Source organism: Parasteatoda tepidariorum, chromosome 7 (genome assembly GCF_043381705.1).
Source record: "Parasteatoda tepidariorum isolate YZ-2023 chromosome 7, CAS_Ptep_4.0, whole genome shotgun sequence".
Classification (NCBI taxonomy): Eukaryota; Metazoa; Arthropoda; class Arachnida; order Araneae; family Theridiidae; genus Parasteatoda; species Parasteatoda tepidariorum.
The window spans coordinates 38,834,627-38,852,550 of NC_092210.1; the positions used below are offsets into that span (position 1 = coordinate 38,834,627).

The window sequence follows — 17,924 nt, forward strand, 5'->3', positions numbered from 1 at the left end:
ACAAATGGAGTGTCTACCATCAGGAAAAACATTAACATAGCAATAGAAGTGAGTATTTGTTTTTAGGCATGACTATAACCCTCATACTTTATAGAGTGTAATGTAAATGCAAAACCGCATTTATAAAAATCCTTTAAATTTTTTGAACCAGTATAGCTCTATATTAATTTAAATAATTTTCAGGGGCTTATGTCTGTACTTCTAAGTATATGGATGTTATTTATATACAACCAAAGTTGAATCTTTTTTTTTCTTTCTTTTTACTCCATTTGTTTAAAACACAATTAAATAAATAAAAAAAATAAGTATCTTTCAAAATTTCATTTCTTTATTTTTCTACAATTCAAAATACAAATATAAAATAAATCATAAAAAACAACATATTCATTATCATTAACACATATTTAAGGAACATTTCTTAATTCTCTTATTGCTGAAATTTAAAACAGAAATTTTTTTTTTCTTTATTTTTAAGGGAAAAAATGCATATCAGATTGATATGGGGAAAAAAGGAGTAAACTGTAAATTTTTTTTCAGCAATTTATTATAAAATCATGTTTAACGAAAGAATGGCAAGGGTTATTCGGAAAGTAACGTCCGATTTCTTATAAAACATAAACTATTACAGAATTATTTTTTCGAAAGAAAAAAGTTTTTTTATGTAATTCTTTTATTTGTTTCTCTATTTTTCTACGTAGTGTCCGCATTTGTTTAAGCGTCTGTCATAACATTGCATAAACTTTTGCTCTAGAAGTCTATCGCCAGTGAAGATAAACACTCTTGAACTACTTCTTTCACCTCGTCTGCGGCGTAACGGAAGAAGTGAAAAACACTGGGAACGATGTCTGAATTGTATGGTAGATGGTCGATTTGTTCTTATCTAAAAGATCAGTTTAAGTTTTGGGTATAAATAGCAGAATGGAGTTTGGCATTGTCATGCAGCCACAAAAAAGCCACGTCGCTAATTCTCTGTTGCCAAATCACTGACGATATTTCACAGTCTGTGGACTGATGAGTTGCGGGCAGTGCAAATTGTGTCGTTTCATAAACAAGACATGCTGGGACTGCACAAATGCGCGTTACAGTATTTGCGGATTATTCGATTACCCACGATAATCAGGCTTTAATTTCCAAATAACCCTTTTATTTTATTAGATATTATTTATTGATTTGCCAATTAAAGCAAAACATAAATGGAGCTGAAAAATAAAATCATAAATTAGGATAAAAAAAATTTCCTACAATATAGGATAATTAAATTCTTATTTATTTATTTTTTGACAAAAATTTTATTTTGTATAATCTTTTTCAGGTAATTTATTTATTTGTGTTCTATTATTTTACTAATTAAAGTAACCTTCTTTTTTTGAATGGAAATCTCAGTTAAAAAAAGTGTGACTAATCAAAAAACATTACTGAATGATTTATCAAAAATCCGGCCAATAATAGTTCTCCAGTGGTGATTTTCGACTCTTTCATCATACTAATTTACAGCTGTCTTTTTCTTTCTTTCTTTTTCTTCCAAATGGAAATCTCAGTTTTAAAAAAAAAGTGTGACCAATCTAAAAACAATATTGAATGATGAATAATTAATTAAAAATCCGGCAAAGAATAGTTTTAAAGTAAAGATTTTCGACTCTTTCATCTAACTAATTTACAGCTGTCTTTTTACCAAATAAAAATGGATTATTTATAAGACCACGAAATTCTGCATTACCGTAATGCAAATTTTATTTTATTTGAAAATAAAATCAATACAAAAGAGAAGGTGCAAACAAAATGTTTCCTTAAATGTTACTGATATGTTTCAATATACGTAATATCATAAGAAATATGAATATAAAACTAAAAAAAAAAACACATCCAAAACACACAAGACTAGATATGTCAACACATATATAATAAGCCACTTTGATTATTCAGGGAATGATTTCGCGTAATAATACCATTCCCTTCATTGCACAAAGAATCAGCTGAACTCTCCACAAAAGCTAAGATCACTACCATCAAACTTTTCCGTTGATAAACTTATATATCTGTAATTTTGGGTATACTAGTGCTTCTAACCTTCTTATTAATTAGTGTAAGTTAAGTTATACATATTTCCGCATTGGATGTATGCTAATAGAAGTGCAGCAGCTTAAAAATCAATTAATGCAATTTTTTATATTAATATACAAGGTGCTTTGTGATCACCGCCTTTAAAATATATTTTAATGAACCCTTATCTAAAGTAAGATTGAAACATTGCAAATTATTGTAAGCTGAATAATAACTGCCTAGAAAGATGTAATTAGATAAATTAAAATCCAGTTTGAGTACCGTATTGAATTCGAAGCTATTTCTAATAACGACATTTCAATTTCCTCAGGCGAGCAACTGTGATTCAAAGATCGTCTTCCACGTTCATAATTAGGTTACGATAAATTTTTTTTCCTCATAAATATTTATTTGCGACACTGAATGCGTTTATTTTTTGTTTCATTTTCGGCAAGGATTCTAAAAACATACTTAAAACGTTATATTTTTATAAACTGCACATAGGGAAGGGTTCCTAGTATGCGACATCCCTATAGTAGCCGAATAATGCACAGGGACGTACAGGTTCCGCTACATGTCTGATCATTCAACCAAAATTAATCTAAATTACGTGTGAAGGCGATTGCGAGTATAGGTGGTGCTTGAAAAAATTGCTTTTGTTGAGCATTCATTAAGTTCGTCATTTAAGTATTATTTTGAAGCAAGTAATGTGTTTACAATAAAATACTGTGTTTTTGAGGTTGTTGTGAAGTATTTAGATTAATTTGAGATTTAATTGAAGTTGAGTTCAAAAACAACCTAAAAAAATCAACCTCCAAAGGTTAGTGTGAATAAAATATCTTCATACCAATCAGGGTGTATAGAGTTGTTTTATTCATACTTGAGGTTGTTACTAGGTTGATAGAAATCTACCTTAGAGCAGCCAGCTTAGAGAGGTTATTTTTATACAAGTTATTTTTTCTACACTTCAAACGAATATGTATGTATCGGATGTGAATAATTTCACTCGATTTAAAATAAAAGTATCGCTGAGCTACATGAGGTTGAAAATGAGGGGGTTTGTTGATGAGATTAGTTTTGGTGCAAACCATAACCTCATTTTCGCCCTCAGATGTTTTTTTTTACATTTGCCAACCTCAAAAGTACCCTATTTATTGTAATTTACACCATTTATATGTACATTAGATATAGTAACTGTTAGGCTTTAATTCTTAATTTCAAAAAAAGTGAGTCATGTTAGGAACCTTTTCCCTATAAGTATGTAATTTTTGATTGTGCTCCACTTGAACAAAAGTTGATGAATAAAAGAACGATAAAGCGTAAATCGCCAAGCACGTTCCTACTTCGTTTTATCTTCACCACAGTGATCTTAGCTTGCACAAAGCCTATCGTCTTCTGCTTCTCTTTCAACTTTGTACCCAATCACTCAATGAAGAGCTTTTGAAGTATAAAAAGGGAATAACAAGTATAAAAATGGGGATCACATATGCTATATCTCGTAGAGAAGGTACATTTTTATGAATTTTGGGAGAGGTAAATACTGTATCCTCTTGATAACGACTGGACCAACACCAAAGATGTTTCGGATGAAAAGCCTCAAAATATGCTTCAGTGGTAAAGGTGTGGTGGAGTGACTCAGCAAAGTCTGCCGCTGCTGATCTGTGAGTAAAAGCGACCTAAAAAAGAAAAACATTTCAGTGGCTTAGTCTTTGAACTACAACGAAAACACTTTTTTAACATATAAGTTAAATGGTGCTCAGGGAATGTGATCTAGGTTCGAATTCTGCCGCACCGACTACAGTGCTGGCGTAAAATACCCTCAATTGTAAATGGATCATGGATTAAATTCTCCCTGCCTTCGGGCTAACCGTGGGGGGTTTTCTTCTCCATGTAACACAAATACGGGGTAGTTCCATCAAAAAGTCTTCCACGAAGTTTAGTTTCTCCGAATGCTTATGCTTGATCCACAAGAGTTTTCTTGTCTTCTGACTTTAATTCAAAATTACAAAGCTACGGAGTTGAACATTGCTAGTCGTAAACTCACTAAACTCAGATTTGAGTCGGCTGTTGCACTTGTAAGTGAAAGGCGAAAGGAAAAATATTAAAACCAGTTAGATTGCTTGTTGAAATTAAGATTTATTTTCATTTTTTGCTTTGCATCGTTTAAGCATTAAGTTGTGTCCCCGAGTGTGTATACGCTAGACTTAATTTCTGAAAAGGATTTTTAATATTAAGGGCGATCATTATAGAACACTCTGTATATAATTTTAAGTTATATTTGTTGAAAAATGAATAAGTTATTGTGAATCAATCCAGGTCTCTTTCTCTCTCTCATCTTTATGAGACTTTATTAAACTATCTTTATGAGAGTTTAAATTTATACTAATATTCTCAAATATGCATAAATTGTCAAGTCAACTTTTATTATTATGTACTATATTAGTAAAGCTGACTTCAGACACATCCAAACAAAATTTTATACGTAAGTTAAGTATTATTATTTTGTATTGTATTAGTAAGCTGACTACTTAGACACATCCAATATTATTAAGTATTGTATTAGCGACGCTGATCACTAGACACATCTAAACATGGGTTACGCATAATGTATTTTATTTTATTTTATAACCTTCCTTAAACAGCCAAACTAATTTTTTGAGTTTACGACTACCGATGTTAAACTCCGTAGCCTTGTAATTTTGAACCAATCTAGAAGACAAGGGAAGGAACTCCTGGATCAAGTATTGGCAGGGATTTTTCTTCATGAAGGACTTTATAGTGGAACTAACCCTCATTTGCGTTACATGGAGCGAAAAAACCTCCCACGGTTAGCCTGACGGCAAGGACAGGACCTGATTATCGCCTAGACCCAATGGGCAAGGGCCTAGGGCCCACAATTTCTGAGGGGCCTCGAAAATTAGTAAAAAGTTTAATGAAAAATGGGCTAGCTTTGTGTTGGTTTCAGTATTAAGTAAAAAACACTGTTAGAACAAACAGTATTAAATAAAAATCAGTGACTTGTAGCAAAAACCACTGATTTCAATTGCTTGTGACCACCAAACTATTTTTATTTTGATATAACATTGTTTTGTTGTTTTATATTTTGCTTTAATTTATAGATACGTAAAATTTGTCTTAGAAAAATAATCTTCAATTGTCTGCTTTCAAAATTTCTCGGAATGTCTCTCTTGAATCATGCAGTTCAATAGATTCTTTTTCATTATTAGGACTACTCTTAAGTAATTTAATTTCAAAATATCTTGTAAGGGGCCCGGAAAATTTGGTGGGCCTTGGGCCTGAATTTGTCTTGGGCACGGGGAACCCATTATCCATCTACCACTGAGGATATTTTACGTCATCACTGTGGTCCGTGCGAGCCGGGTGCGAAATTCGTATTGATCATCCATCGCTGGGATTCGAACCCGGTTCACTTCATTGAAAGGCGAATGCTCTATCCTCTGAGCTACCATGACTCTAAGCATTATGTATTCGTAAGGTTGACTGCCAGACACATCCAAACAAAAGTTTATGTGCAAGTTAAGTATTATAATTACGTATTGAATTAGTAAGGCTGACTATCAGATACATCCAAAGAATTATTTATGCTTACGGATGTTTTAAGTCTTGTCTTATCAAATTACGTTTTTTGTTTCTAAATTTACAGTTGTGCAGCCGAAACTAAATCTTTCAAAATTAATAAAATGGTTTCTTACAATTACCTATTTATCGAGGAAGTACTGAAAGCTTCAGCAGCGTCCAGAATAACCTCTAGAACTTCCGGGTGTGTTTCCGGATGTAGTCTATGGACGGATTTCAGAATTCCTAATGGATGATGTATTTGAGATTTTAGTACAACTTTTGCACCATAACAGAGGAGTAACCTTACTACATCTTCTGTAGGGTGATCACATGAGTTAAAATATTCTCCGATGGGTGGTTTTATTAAAGGTCCATCATCGAATACAGACACGGCATTTGGATCTGCTCCACATTCCAATAGCATCTTGATTATGTCTATCTAGAAAAATTTATCTACAATTAATTATCAAAGCAAGTTTCATTTGTAAAAAATATTGCTAAAGTATATATTATTTGCTTGAAGAAAAAAAAGTATAAATTCATATTTCATTCATTAGGAATGTTATTAAAAACATATTTTATTGGGGGGAAATGTAAGCATTTTTTTTTTCAAATTTAACTCCTATATAGGGCTATTTCAAATAATATAAGTTTTTTAACATTGATATATTTTTCTTCATTTTGTAAAATCTGAATATATCTACAAATCTATGTATTGGAACATACTTAGATATAAGCTAAAAAATTCTACTATTGGCGATCAAAATAAGCTGCTGGTGGAGCATAGTAGAATTCATCCGTCCTTATGGCAACACTAGCCATGGTTTCACCATTAGCGTGTGAATAGTCATAGAAGTAGAAAGTATGTCAGTATCTGTCTTAATTTTAAACCGATTAAACTTTATAAAATTTGAAAACTGCATGGAATTTCGATTTCCCGACACATGCGTAAGTATGTTGTATAAATATGTGAAAGTTGTTAAAGATTTCATTAATTCGTATGAAAATTTCAATTTCCCGACATATATTCTAGACTCTTAATTACGCCGTGTAATAGAAGTTTTACAGGTCACTCTAATTTTTTTAAAAAAAGGTTAATGGTGATTATAACTTACTTTATTATCGACTTTCTCAGATAGTGCTATGTGTAGTGGACAACCAATGATGGGAGACCCCAAATTCACGTCTGAACCTGATTCTATGAGCAGTTTAACCATTTCTGGATTGCCTTTTAAAATTGAAAAGTCGAGAGGACTTGGTTTCAAATAATCAGTAGAAAATTTCACCGTAGCCCCATGTTTAAGTAAAAGCTTTACGATGTCCATATTCCCACTTAGAACGGCGTAGTGCAGAACAGTTCGGTGATCGTGCCTTTCTGGCGTCATTTCATTGACATTGGCACCATACTTTATAAGCATCTGAGCAGCTTGTAATCCTTTTGGATGTCTGCACGCTTTCATCAGTGGAGTAATGCCTGTTCGATCCTTTGAGTTAGGATCCGCTCCATATTTCAGCAACAACTCCAAGAACCTAGTGTTCAGTGGGCTAATCAGGTTGATTTCAGCTCCGAGGAAATATCTAGCGTTGGGATTAGCCCCATGATGTAGGAGAAGTTCGGCTATCTCATAATGATTGTTCACAATTGCCAATCGTAGCGGCTCATCAGCGATAGTGGATCGTGGTGGATTGCCCAGAGTTTTCTCATCGCCATCAAACTCCGTAAAGCTGACTCTAGCTTTATGCTCCAGAAGTAAGATGACAAGGTCAATGTATCCACGCTCTGAGCACAAATGCAGAGCTGTGTAGCCGATTTCGTCCATTGCATTGGGATCGCATCCCCTGACGAGTAAAAGATTGAGTGCTTCGAAATATTGCTGGAAGGCTGCGTAATGGATGGGACGCAAACCCTGGGACACTGGTTCGTTGACTTTGGCTCCACAAGCCAGAAGAATTCTGATGTCATCCAAAGGAGCACATCGGATGATGCTGTCTGCCAACTCCCTTTGCAAGGTCTGAAGGCAGGCAATAGAAGGCATGGCTGCACTGAAGGGCCTGGAAATAAAATCTTATTTAGATTTTTTTTTTCTTATTAAGAAAATCTTTTCTAAAAAGAAGTTTTGTAAAATTATACGGATGAATGGCCAATGAAATATTACTTTACCCTTACCCCTTAATGCTCCATTTGCAGTTTGCCCTAAGAGGACGCTATACTACGAGAGAAACTTTTCATCGCATATTCTGTTTCGCTTTCGTTGGTACTTAAAAATTTAGCAAAAAGTGAGCTTAGGTAAATATGAAGTAAACAATAAAGTTATGTATTTGATAGAGAATTTGCCATGAAGGATTTACTCTGCTCTATAGCGTCATCTTAACACATTGTCGGCCAGTGACGAGTTAACTCGTCTTTTCATTCCCAAATATTGACCAATGACAAGTTAACTCGTCATTGCAACTGCACTATTTGTTTCAATTTCTGAAACGCAGGATAATAGCCGGTGATTGCAAAATTACTAGTCAACAAAGTGTTACGAAGTGTCACATATGTAGTTAAATTTTTGGGTAAAAAGAACTGTTGCAATTTACAGAAAAATCCGGGGTGGTTTGATTAATGTTACAGTATATCTTTAAATTTATGATGAGTAGTTTCTTCCTTTCTTTTAATTTAATAATTCAAAATGATTTTTTAAAGATACCAAAAAGAATTCGCTAATTTTTATGTTTTTAACATTTTCCAAATCTTAAAACAAAATTTCACTACTTTCGAGTAAAGTAAAAACATTATTTATATATTTATTTTTATTAAATATTGTTATTATTACAATCATTATTTTTTGTGAGGACTTAGTTATGAGCTAAAAAGTGGCAGACTTTTGTGTTCAATGTTATTTCTTTAAACTCTTAGATTTATCTTCAATTATCACATCCGATTTCTTTTTTCATTTCTAAATTTAATTAAGTTTTATTCCTTTCTAATTTACTAAAATTTTAAATTAAAGACTGAAAAACAAGTCAAATTATACACAACAGAAGCCCATGAGATATTTAGCGCAAACAACTACCAAACGAAATTTTCAATTTCGAAATACTCTGTAAATTAATAGAATAAAATTTAAAAAATAAATAAAGCATCAGGAGTCAAAGACCCTTTATAAGAAAGAACATTACTCCGCAGGTAAGAAAACTGTAACTGCCCTCCTTTTTTATCCAGCAGAAAAAGAAGAAGAAAAAACGTTCTAGACAATCCAGGTAAGATGAGAAAACAAAGGATTTTTCCTTCAGATCGTTGATCTTTACTGTTTTAATCTAACCCCTTATTTCAACAGTACTTGAACCCCTTTGGCTTGACTAAGGAGAAGGGGGAAGAAAAAAAAATCTTGATACGCATCTCGTCTAGCACCAATATATTCAGGTGTGGCAATTGAAAATGATATATATTTAGAACTTTGGTCGTGGCCGCTAAATTTCCGTGAAAAAAGTTTGGCCTCAATCCATTAATTTTCATGAAAAGGGATGAGAAATTACGCAAGTCCTGGCTAAGTCCTCCCTGAGCATTTTTTTTTCTTCTTTTCGCTTCCTGGCGAATGTAGACGTTGTTGGTATATTGTGCTTTCCACGTGTAATCTTTAGTTGGATAACACATACATATTTTCTTATTTATAAATAGTAACCAGGTGTTAACAAAACTAATCCAAAAAACAGGCGTATGTTATTTTTTATGTAATTGAATGTGTAAACAAAAACATCAAAATATGTTTGGCTATAGATTGTTTTGACAGTGATTTTATATAGAATCTGTTGTTATTTACATTTCTTATTTTCTAAAGCAAGTTAAAAGTCTTTCTTTGCTGTAACTAAATTTTTAGTTAAACCATCATCACGTAACACAATATAATTAGCAACATACACGACATTCTAATCAACTAAATTCAGTGTCTATATCAACGGTTCGCAATTTTTTTCGGCTTAACCCTGATTTTATCATGGTAATTGTGAACGTATAAAACCTATGAAAGTCTGTTTTAAAATATTTAATTTCGAGGTATGAAGATTTCTAATTGTTTTATTATTAATAATCTTAAATTATGTTTTATGTCCGATTCTTGAATTTGCAGTCGTGTTATATCTAGCCTGATTATGAATTTGTTTTTGGTGTACATACATTAGCTGAAAATGAATAATATAAAATAAATTATAGTTTATCGAATTGAAAACTTAAATGAAGCCCTATAAACGTTGAAAATGGTTATTAGGGAAACATATCTCTTTATTAAAGATATTAATTATTTTATTTTAATTTGAAAAGCGTATTGGAAAATACCAAATCAATATTTAATAAATACTTGTTCTTTTCATAATTTGTTCTATATATTGTTAGAACCATTATATTTTCTTCTTGAAATTATTTCTTAAAAGCAACAGTAAGATTAAATAAAGTATGAATTATACGTTGGATCTAAATATATTCTAAGGTTTTAAAAAACTCAGCACTGGTTATAAAAAGTGCTAACTCTGGGAACACCTTTAACTTTTGCATGGAGCCTTCGGGTTCCGCGGAACACTATTTGGAGACCGCTGTCTACATCATTAGAATTTGTATTTAATCGCTATTTTTCTTTTTTTAAGTTAATTTTAGATCTTAAATTTATTTACAAAACAAATGCTATTCGAATGCGTAATAAACAAAATCAATTTTTGATACACGTGGCAAAGTTTGCTTGGCATTCCATTTGTTAAATTAATTTTAGATCATAAATATGTATTAAGCTATTAATACAACCTTTTTCTCTTTTTTACACATCTTTTAAGACATTTTAAACACTAATAGTGATAATAATAATAATCTATTTTAAATGAATTATTTCTGTTCTAATAATTTTAACATGTAAAAATAAGATATTTTAAACACATACACAATACTTACATTACGGGGAATTATCGTAAAATAATGATTTAAAACCAGACACATTCGAAAAATTTATTAAAAATTAGTTAGAAGACTTAAAAAAAGCGAATTTTCGTAACAGATTTGTTAAACGTAAGATTATTTTTACAAATGAGATGTAGATGAGATTTTTTTGCATAAAAGATATTTTTTTAGTAAGGAAAAAATATCAGATGTTTGAATTTAATTGAAACGATTATTTCACAAAATACCATTCAAATTTTTTTATTTTGATTATTTTATAAAAATTAATTTGGTTGCTAATACAAGAATAAAATTTCAAACGTAGAAAAGTTTTGTGTATTTGAATAAATTCTTTATTATTCAAACGTAATTTTTGAAATTCTTGAAATATGGATTAACAATATTCGAAGATAGGTAACTTTTCAAATATGTGTAATGTAAATAATATTTGAAAAGTTAACCAAATCAGGCACTCAAAAAAAGTTTTTACTAAAAAAATTAATTGTACATTTGGCAAATAATTTTTTCATTTAGCATTTCAGCCTTGAAAACTCTCATGTTTCATAACTCGCCGGACTCACAATTTGAAATAATGAGAAAAGCACCTTTATGAAAAAATTAATAGCACATTTGTGATCGAATTAACAGAATTCATTAAGATATAAGTGGATTTTAAGTATAACATTCACAAGATTTCAAAATCAAATGGATAAATTAGTGTTATTAAAATGCTTATCGAATGGTTGCTTATCGAAAATAAATGCCATAAATGAAAATTATTGAATTATTAAATTTGAATCCTTTATAGAAAAATCTATGATATAAAAATATATCAATTTAAAGTTACATTTAAATCAATTAAAACTGCTCTTCAAATTCTGAATTTAATAATGATATAAATGCTGGTTCTTAATTATTCTAACTAGAAGAAATTAAAGGGATTGACTTTAGATTTATATTGATAAAAAAAAATAAAATTAATGATTTTATTTTGTCCTTTCAAAATGTTCTCCGCTATGATTTGTTATTTTTTTATTTTAATTTTTAATTTTTCGATATCATGTGTGACGTCTATAATGTAGTTCCTAATGGTTTCACTTTTATCAACAATTCTTAAAAAATCAAATCAAACACATTAAAGGAAGTAATAAAACAACAATTAAATCTCAATGGTAAACTAAGTAGCATTGAGATTTAACACACACACATTGTGTTGTAATAGAAAAATTTTATAAATATTCATTCCCAAAGGAAAAGTTAACATTCTAAGGGAAGAAATGACTACATAAAACATACTACAGCGTTACCATATCTGTTTTTCATACCTAAAAATGTAGAATTAAATTATATGCTGTGAATTACTTCACTATGGTATTCATATTTTCATTGAAATTACTTTGAAAATTTTAATTTCCCATTTAAACAATTTTTTTCCAACCAAACATTTTCGAAATAAGCCAACATTAAATAAATTTAATTGTTTTAAACAACTTTTTGTTTGTTTGTTTTGTTTTACTTTAAGTTCATTTTATTTAGTCTTTTGTGAATATATTGTTCTAAAACAAATTTTCTCGGTTAAATTCATTCTTTGTGAGTTAGTTTTATTTTGTTATTAAAACAATTATTATTTGAATAAATAATATTTTTAATTATTTTAAATTATTTCTCACAAATCATATATATATATATATATATATATATATATATATANAGCTGAAGTTTACCAGTGGAAATCAGGTTATGAGAACTATATTACTACTAGCAACTAATATATATATATATTAGTTGCTAGCAGTAATATAGTTCTCATAACCTGATTTCCACTGGTAAACTTCAGCTTCAATTATAAATGTAAGATTTAAATTAACGGTACTCATTTTTTTAAATTTGAATGAAAATTCCATTCTCTTTGCGCCGATTTGTCTGGAAATCGGTAGACACTCGCTGAAGAAATTTTGGCACAACACCTGCAGTGAGTCATTCAAATCTGGATTCCAAGACAATGCTGGCATATACACATAGACCGCCACATTTTGTTTAGATTTAAAATTTGTGAATGAGGATATATATATAGATATTAACATTTTGATCATGATCTACTTATTTACATAAAGTGCATTTTATACAACTACGTATTTAAAAAATTACTAATCAATTGTTAAAGTGCAGGGTGTTTATAAATTCCCGGACCCATTTTGATGTATAATAACTCATAAAATAATGAAGATATAAACAAACTTATGGCATTTATTGATGGAATAACTCATACATTTTCCCTTTCAGGTTTGTATATCTTTACTTTTGTAAATATCGTCTGCGCGAGTGGTTAATTTAAGATAATTTCATTTTCCAGTCTAAATATCTGTACTTTTCTAAATATCGTCTGCTTATTAATTGCATTTTTCTCTCTTTTGTTTTTGGCAACTATTGCAATGTTATGTTTACTTTTGATGTATTTGTTCTATGTAGTACTTTTCTATGTGATGTTTTATTCGAACAGATATTAAGGAGAATGCATACACCACAAGAGAAAGCACAGAATTTATGGTGGTTCATAGAAACGAAATCGATAGTGCAAGCACAGAGAAATTTCAGAAGAATTTACCAAAAAGATCCTCCATCCACGCGTGGAAGTTCATTGACAAGGGCCATGAAACTTGTTGAGTCTATCTAACCATTTATGTCATTAATTTTAATCCATTTTTATTATTTTTTGTGTTGTTAAACATCAAAATGGGTCCGGGACTTTATAAACACCCTGTATAAAAATGGTAAATGAATCTTATTCTCATCTCTCTTTGGTACTCAGACTAATTGATAATTAATAACTAATTGTTCCAAGTTATTTGTCAAGCTAAGAATTAAGTAATTAATTCTTTTCTCTGATTCTGATGAATTATTACATTCTTCCGATTCTGATTTACTATTGCATTCATATGTTAACCAAACTCACAATTTGTTTACAAGTTTCCAAAAATAACATTTTAAAAATGCATTTTTTTTTAACCAAAATGTGAGTATGTCAATACGTATATTTATGTGCATACTTCAGTATATGTCAAAAAATACATGCAATAAGATATATACTTAGGTGAAATACGACCCCTAAGAGAAAATATATTTTGGTGTTTATTTGTTTGGAAGTTAGATTGTGATATTATAATTTTAAGAATACTAGCTGAATACCCGTCCTTTGAACGGAAAATAAGAAGAAAAAAATATCAATAAATCAGCTTTGAACAACATAAAAAAATTCAGACACAATTAATAAAGCTAAAATAATTTCAAGTATTTATTTACTTATTAATATATGTTGCTCTTCCCAGTGTCTTTACGTTATTATATTAAACAAAACACGTTTTTTGTAGTTTACCTTATGGCGATTTTTTTATGTTTCTTCTAAACGAATTAGCACAATTTTTTCCAAAATTTTCCTTTCAATATATAACTAATTTTTTTAAAATTTTAATTACCGTTAATTTTACATTATTTAGGTTTATAGAAACTTGTTTTAAAAAAAATCACTATAAACAAATTAACGCGTGGTTCCAACTTCAGGAATACTAATTTCGTGGCGTAATCCGCATAGTACCACGTTCACGTTGATCATTGAATTTATTTAACCCAGCAAATAAAAAATAATTAAATATTAAGGAACGTGCAGTAAACTCCCTTTTTTTTTTTGATTAAATAAAACAATAAGCTAGCAAACATTGATGTTATTTTAAAAAAATATTCGAAAAAAAATATAGAATCGTCTGCACTTTAATTTAAAACGATGGCTAACACTTAAACCCTTAACACTTAACAGAAAACACTTAAACCAATTAGAAAATTCCATTTTTCAAGTGGTTCTCCCAAACGATCTAATTGAAAATTTCAAAGAAACTTTAGGATCGAGGGCTATGTAAAATCAGTTCTATTCTATTGCAGCCGCTGTTCAAATATCTGGACGTTAGAGCAAATGGGTTTGGAATTTAAAGAAAGACACATAAAACTCTTCATTTCATTATTATAGATGCCCTTAGAAGTATAGAGAAATGTGGTAGTTCCGACAATTATGTCTAGGCCACTTTATCTGAATATCCTAATATTAAGTGAAAATTGTATCTTAAAAAGAAAAAATAACAGAAATTTATCCAAAAGAATATGTTTAAACAACAATTAACTTTCTTATACTTGGAAGCAAAAATGCTTTGAATTACGTTTATTTTTTTGTGGCCCTTCAAATATCGTTTTTGAGAGAAAAAAATGAAAGAATAAATGAAAACATTAAATTAACTTTTGAAAAATCAGTTTATAATCATTTAAAATTAAGTATACAGCGCTATTAATTTCGGACTTAACAAAATCGAAGATTAGTTTTTGCATTTATGAAAATTATGATTCTGAATTCATTTTATTATATTTGCAATAGAATTATAAAAGATAAATGAGTTAACCCTTTCATAAAACTGTTATTAGTCCGAGAGAATCTTTTGAAATTTAGTTATTGCTGTTACTAAGTTTCAAAAATAAAGCACATTTAATTATTAATTTTCCATTTCCGTATTGGCAACAGCTATAACTTACCTTACCAAAGAAATCTTCAAAATTCTTTCTTATTGCAGTAAATCCTCAACTTTTAAGTCAAATTATCGGAAAATTAACTTAAAAAAGTGTTCGCTTTGAAACAATGGTACAGGATAATACAAAATCTGCTCGCACCACTGGCTACTTTGTCTGGTCTGATATGACGCAGTAAACGTTTTGAATCTTTGTATGCGATTCCGCCGAAAGGTTGCTTGGCTGTAAACAATAGCACGTGATGCTGGTTGCGTTTTTGCAGCTGATTTTAAACACACGTGACGCAGTGTGTAGAGTTTTCATTTGTTCCTTTGCTTTATTTTTTGGCAACATACTCGAGGTCTGTGACGCAAGAATCTTCAAAGATCCCGGAGGAGTTTGACGCTCGTGTAAAAAGGTGCTTCTTGAGAAATCGAATGCGATCGTCGAACATAAGGTCAGTCCCCCTCTAAGGACTCTTCAAAGAAAAGCTTTTCTTGATTGATTAACCTCTAGTGTTCAGAAAAAATTAGACGAAATCGTATCATCTCTTGAAGAAAAGAAAAACATCTCTAACAGTGACATGGTAGATGGTAAAGATAAGGCATTATAATTAAAACTTTCCTTCTTAACAAATTCTTAGAAGAGTAAATCAGAGGTAGTGCTAAGTTTTAAACCGGCTGAAGATATAGTACGACTACACAAAAGGCAGTATATTTTAAAATTATCTCTCCAAAAAATTCTGAGTAGGGCAGAGATAATGCAGGTGTTGTACCTAAGCATTTTTTAGAAGGATGGCCCACCCTGTCTGCCCTTTCACAGAGGAAAATGTTATTCCCTTTTTTATTCAGAAAAAAAAAAGATTTTGTAAGAAAAAAGATAGTTTGAAACTTAAGATTACTTAAAGTACAAAAATATTGATGTTAAATTACAAAACCCAAATATTGACTAATTTGTATGGTTAATTTTTCAAGAAGTCTGTGAATAAAATCGTTTGCAGACTAATAGACAAAAATGTTTGTTTCTTTCACAGACTTAATAAAATAAATAAAAAATTACATAAAATAAACCACTAGCGTGTTTTATTTATATATATGGTGCCACCAAAGCTCGAAAGCCGTTAATATGCACATTATCGATCAATTTTCAAGCTAATCAGCAAATTAACAAGGGTGATCCGTTAAAATGCAGAAAAAAGAATTTTCCGCAATTTACATAGGTAATGTGCATAGTAATGGTCTCCGTATCGTTAAAGTTCAAAAGCTTGTTTCTCCACATTAAATATGTTTACTTACTGATTGTATTGACTCGATTCTTCAGAAACAAGAAAAATAAGTAAATAAATGACATGTTAATTTCCTTATTTTTATCAATATTTTAAACCATTTGATTCTTTGTATTATACTAGGTAATTTAAAAAAAGAAGCATTTTATTTTTTTGGCATTTTAATTGATCATTTTAATTAATCCACACATTAGCTAGATCAGCGGTTCCCAAATTTTTTCGACTATGGAACCTTTGATAAACCTCCTTTCTGCTGAACCCCAACTTTGTAAATAATAAAGTATACAAAAACTATGTAAAATAAAGTATACAAAAACGATGTAAAATAAAGTATACAAAAACAATGTAAAATAGAGTATATAAAAACAATTGGGAGGGTATTACTCATAAAATAATACTTTATTTCGAAAATATTTAATAAGGGAAATGAAATTTTTTCATAGTTTTGTTCATTATTTATCTTAAATTAGGTTTTATGTCCGACAGTTGAATTCGCACTCCTGGAGCTGCATCTAATTTAGTGCAAATACATAAACTGAAAATGAAATAAATGACCAGAATTATGGCTTTCGTTGAAATGAAAGCTAAAAGAACTGTTATAAACGTTAAAAATGGTTACTAGGGAAACATATTTCTTTATTAACGAATTTAGTTATTTTATTTTGAAAGTGCGATGGGAAATACTAATGCAGTTTTTCATAAAAATACAGGTCCCGCAGTGGACTGATCGTTAAGACACGGTTCCCAGCAGATCACCGAAGTCAAGCATCACTGGCTACGGTCAATGTGCGGGTGGGTGACCACTTGGATCAGTCTGCGTAGGGACCGAGGGTGTGCGGTATTGGTCCTCGTTAAACTGTGCTACCGTAAAGTGCTCGACTTCGCGCGCAGGTCGTCGGGCTACCGAAGCGGGGGTGCCATCCCCTCCGCAGAGGATCAAAATTATGATGGCATGTCTTCGGATCATCCTCCGGGATGTTTCCCAGACCGTCGCCAATAGCCCATTGTGCAGCTCTAGTGCGACGTAAATTAACAACAACAACATAAAAATACAGAACTTAATTAATTCAAAATATTGTTATTAAAAAAATTGTAATTTAAAAATCATTGTCATTTTACTTTAATTTCATAAAGAAAACCAAAATATTAAAAAAATAATATATTAATAGTTCGGTCTAATTGGGTACTTGCACTTCAAGAAGAAGAACACCTCCCATACCTACACATGTGACCTATGACGTCAGCGCCAGCTAATCTTTATCAGCAAAATAGCATATTAAGGTTGAGCTACGTTTCTCTACATAAGTTAGAATGTTAATTAACGATAAGTTAATTAACGATAAGTTAATTAAATACAGAACCGTATCGCACGTCGTCGGGCACGGCTTACTCGAAACAGAATAGAAAGAACAGTTGCTAACGTAAGCAAATGTCACGTTTCAACAACCAATCAAAATCGAGATACCCTCACTACATCACTTGCCGGTATCCAAGGGCGCCGGCAGAATAATATAAAACCCTCTAACAAACTACCCCCCCCCCCCAAAAAAAAAAAAATTTTTTTTTTAA

At 30.7% G+C, this 17,924-nt stretch overlaps 1 protein-coding gene across 2 annotated transcripts; it reads right to left on the reverse strand.

Annotated features, from left to right (window-relative positions):
- Window positions 1–306: 306 nt before the first annotated feature.
- LOC107441877 (ankyrin repeat and protein kinase domain-containing protein 1) lies at window positions 307–15,254 on the reverse strand. Of its 2 annotated transcripts, none has more exons than XM_016055270.3 (4): window positions 15,098–15,254; window positions 6,735–7,671; window positions 5,760–6,058; window positions 307–3,716 (listed from the first exon to the last, which is right to left on the reverse strand). In XM_016055270.3, the coding sequence occupies exons 2-4, from the start codon at window positions 7,653–7,655 to the stop codon at window positions 3,530–3,532; spliced, it is 1,407 nt and encodes a 468-aa protein (XP_015910756.1). In that variant the 5' UTR covers window positions 7,656–7,671; window positions 15,098–15,254; the 3' UTR covers window positions 307–3,529. The 2 variants fall into 2 exon arrangements, with proteins under 2 accessions (XP_015910756.1, XP_015910757.1); XM_016055271.4 differs by having other exon boundaries at window positions 1,707–3,716; window positions 15,103–15,242.
- Between the last annotated feature and the right edge of the window lie 2,670 nt (window positions 15,255–17,924).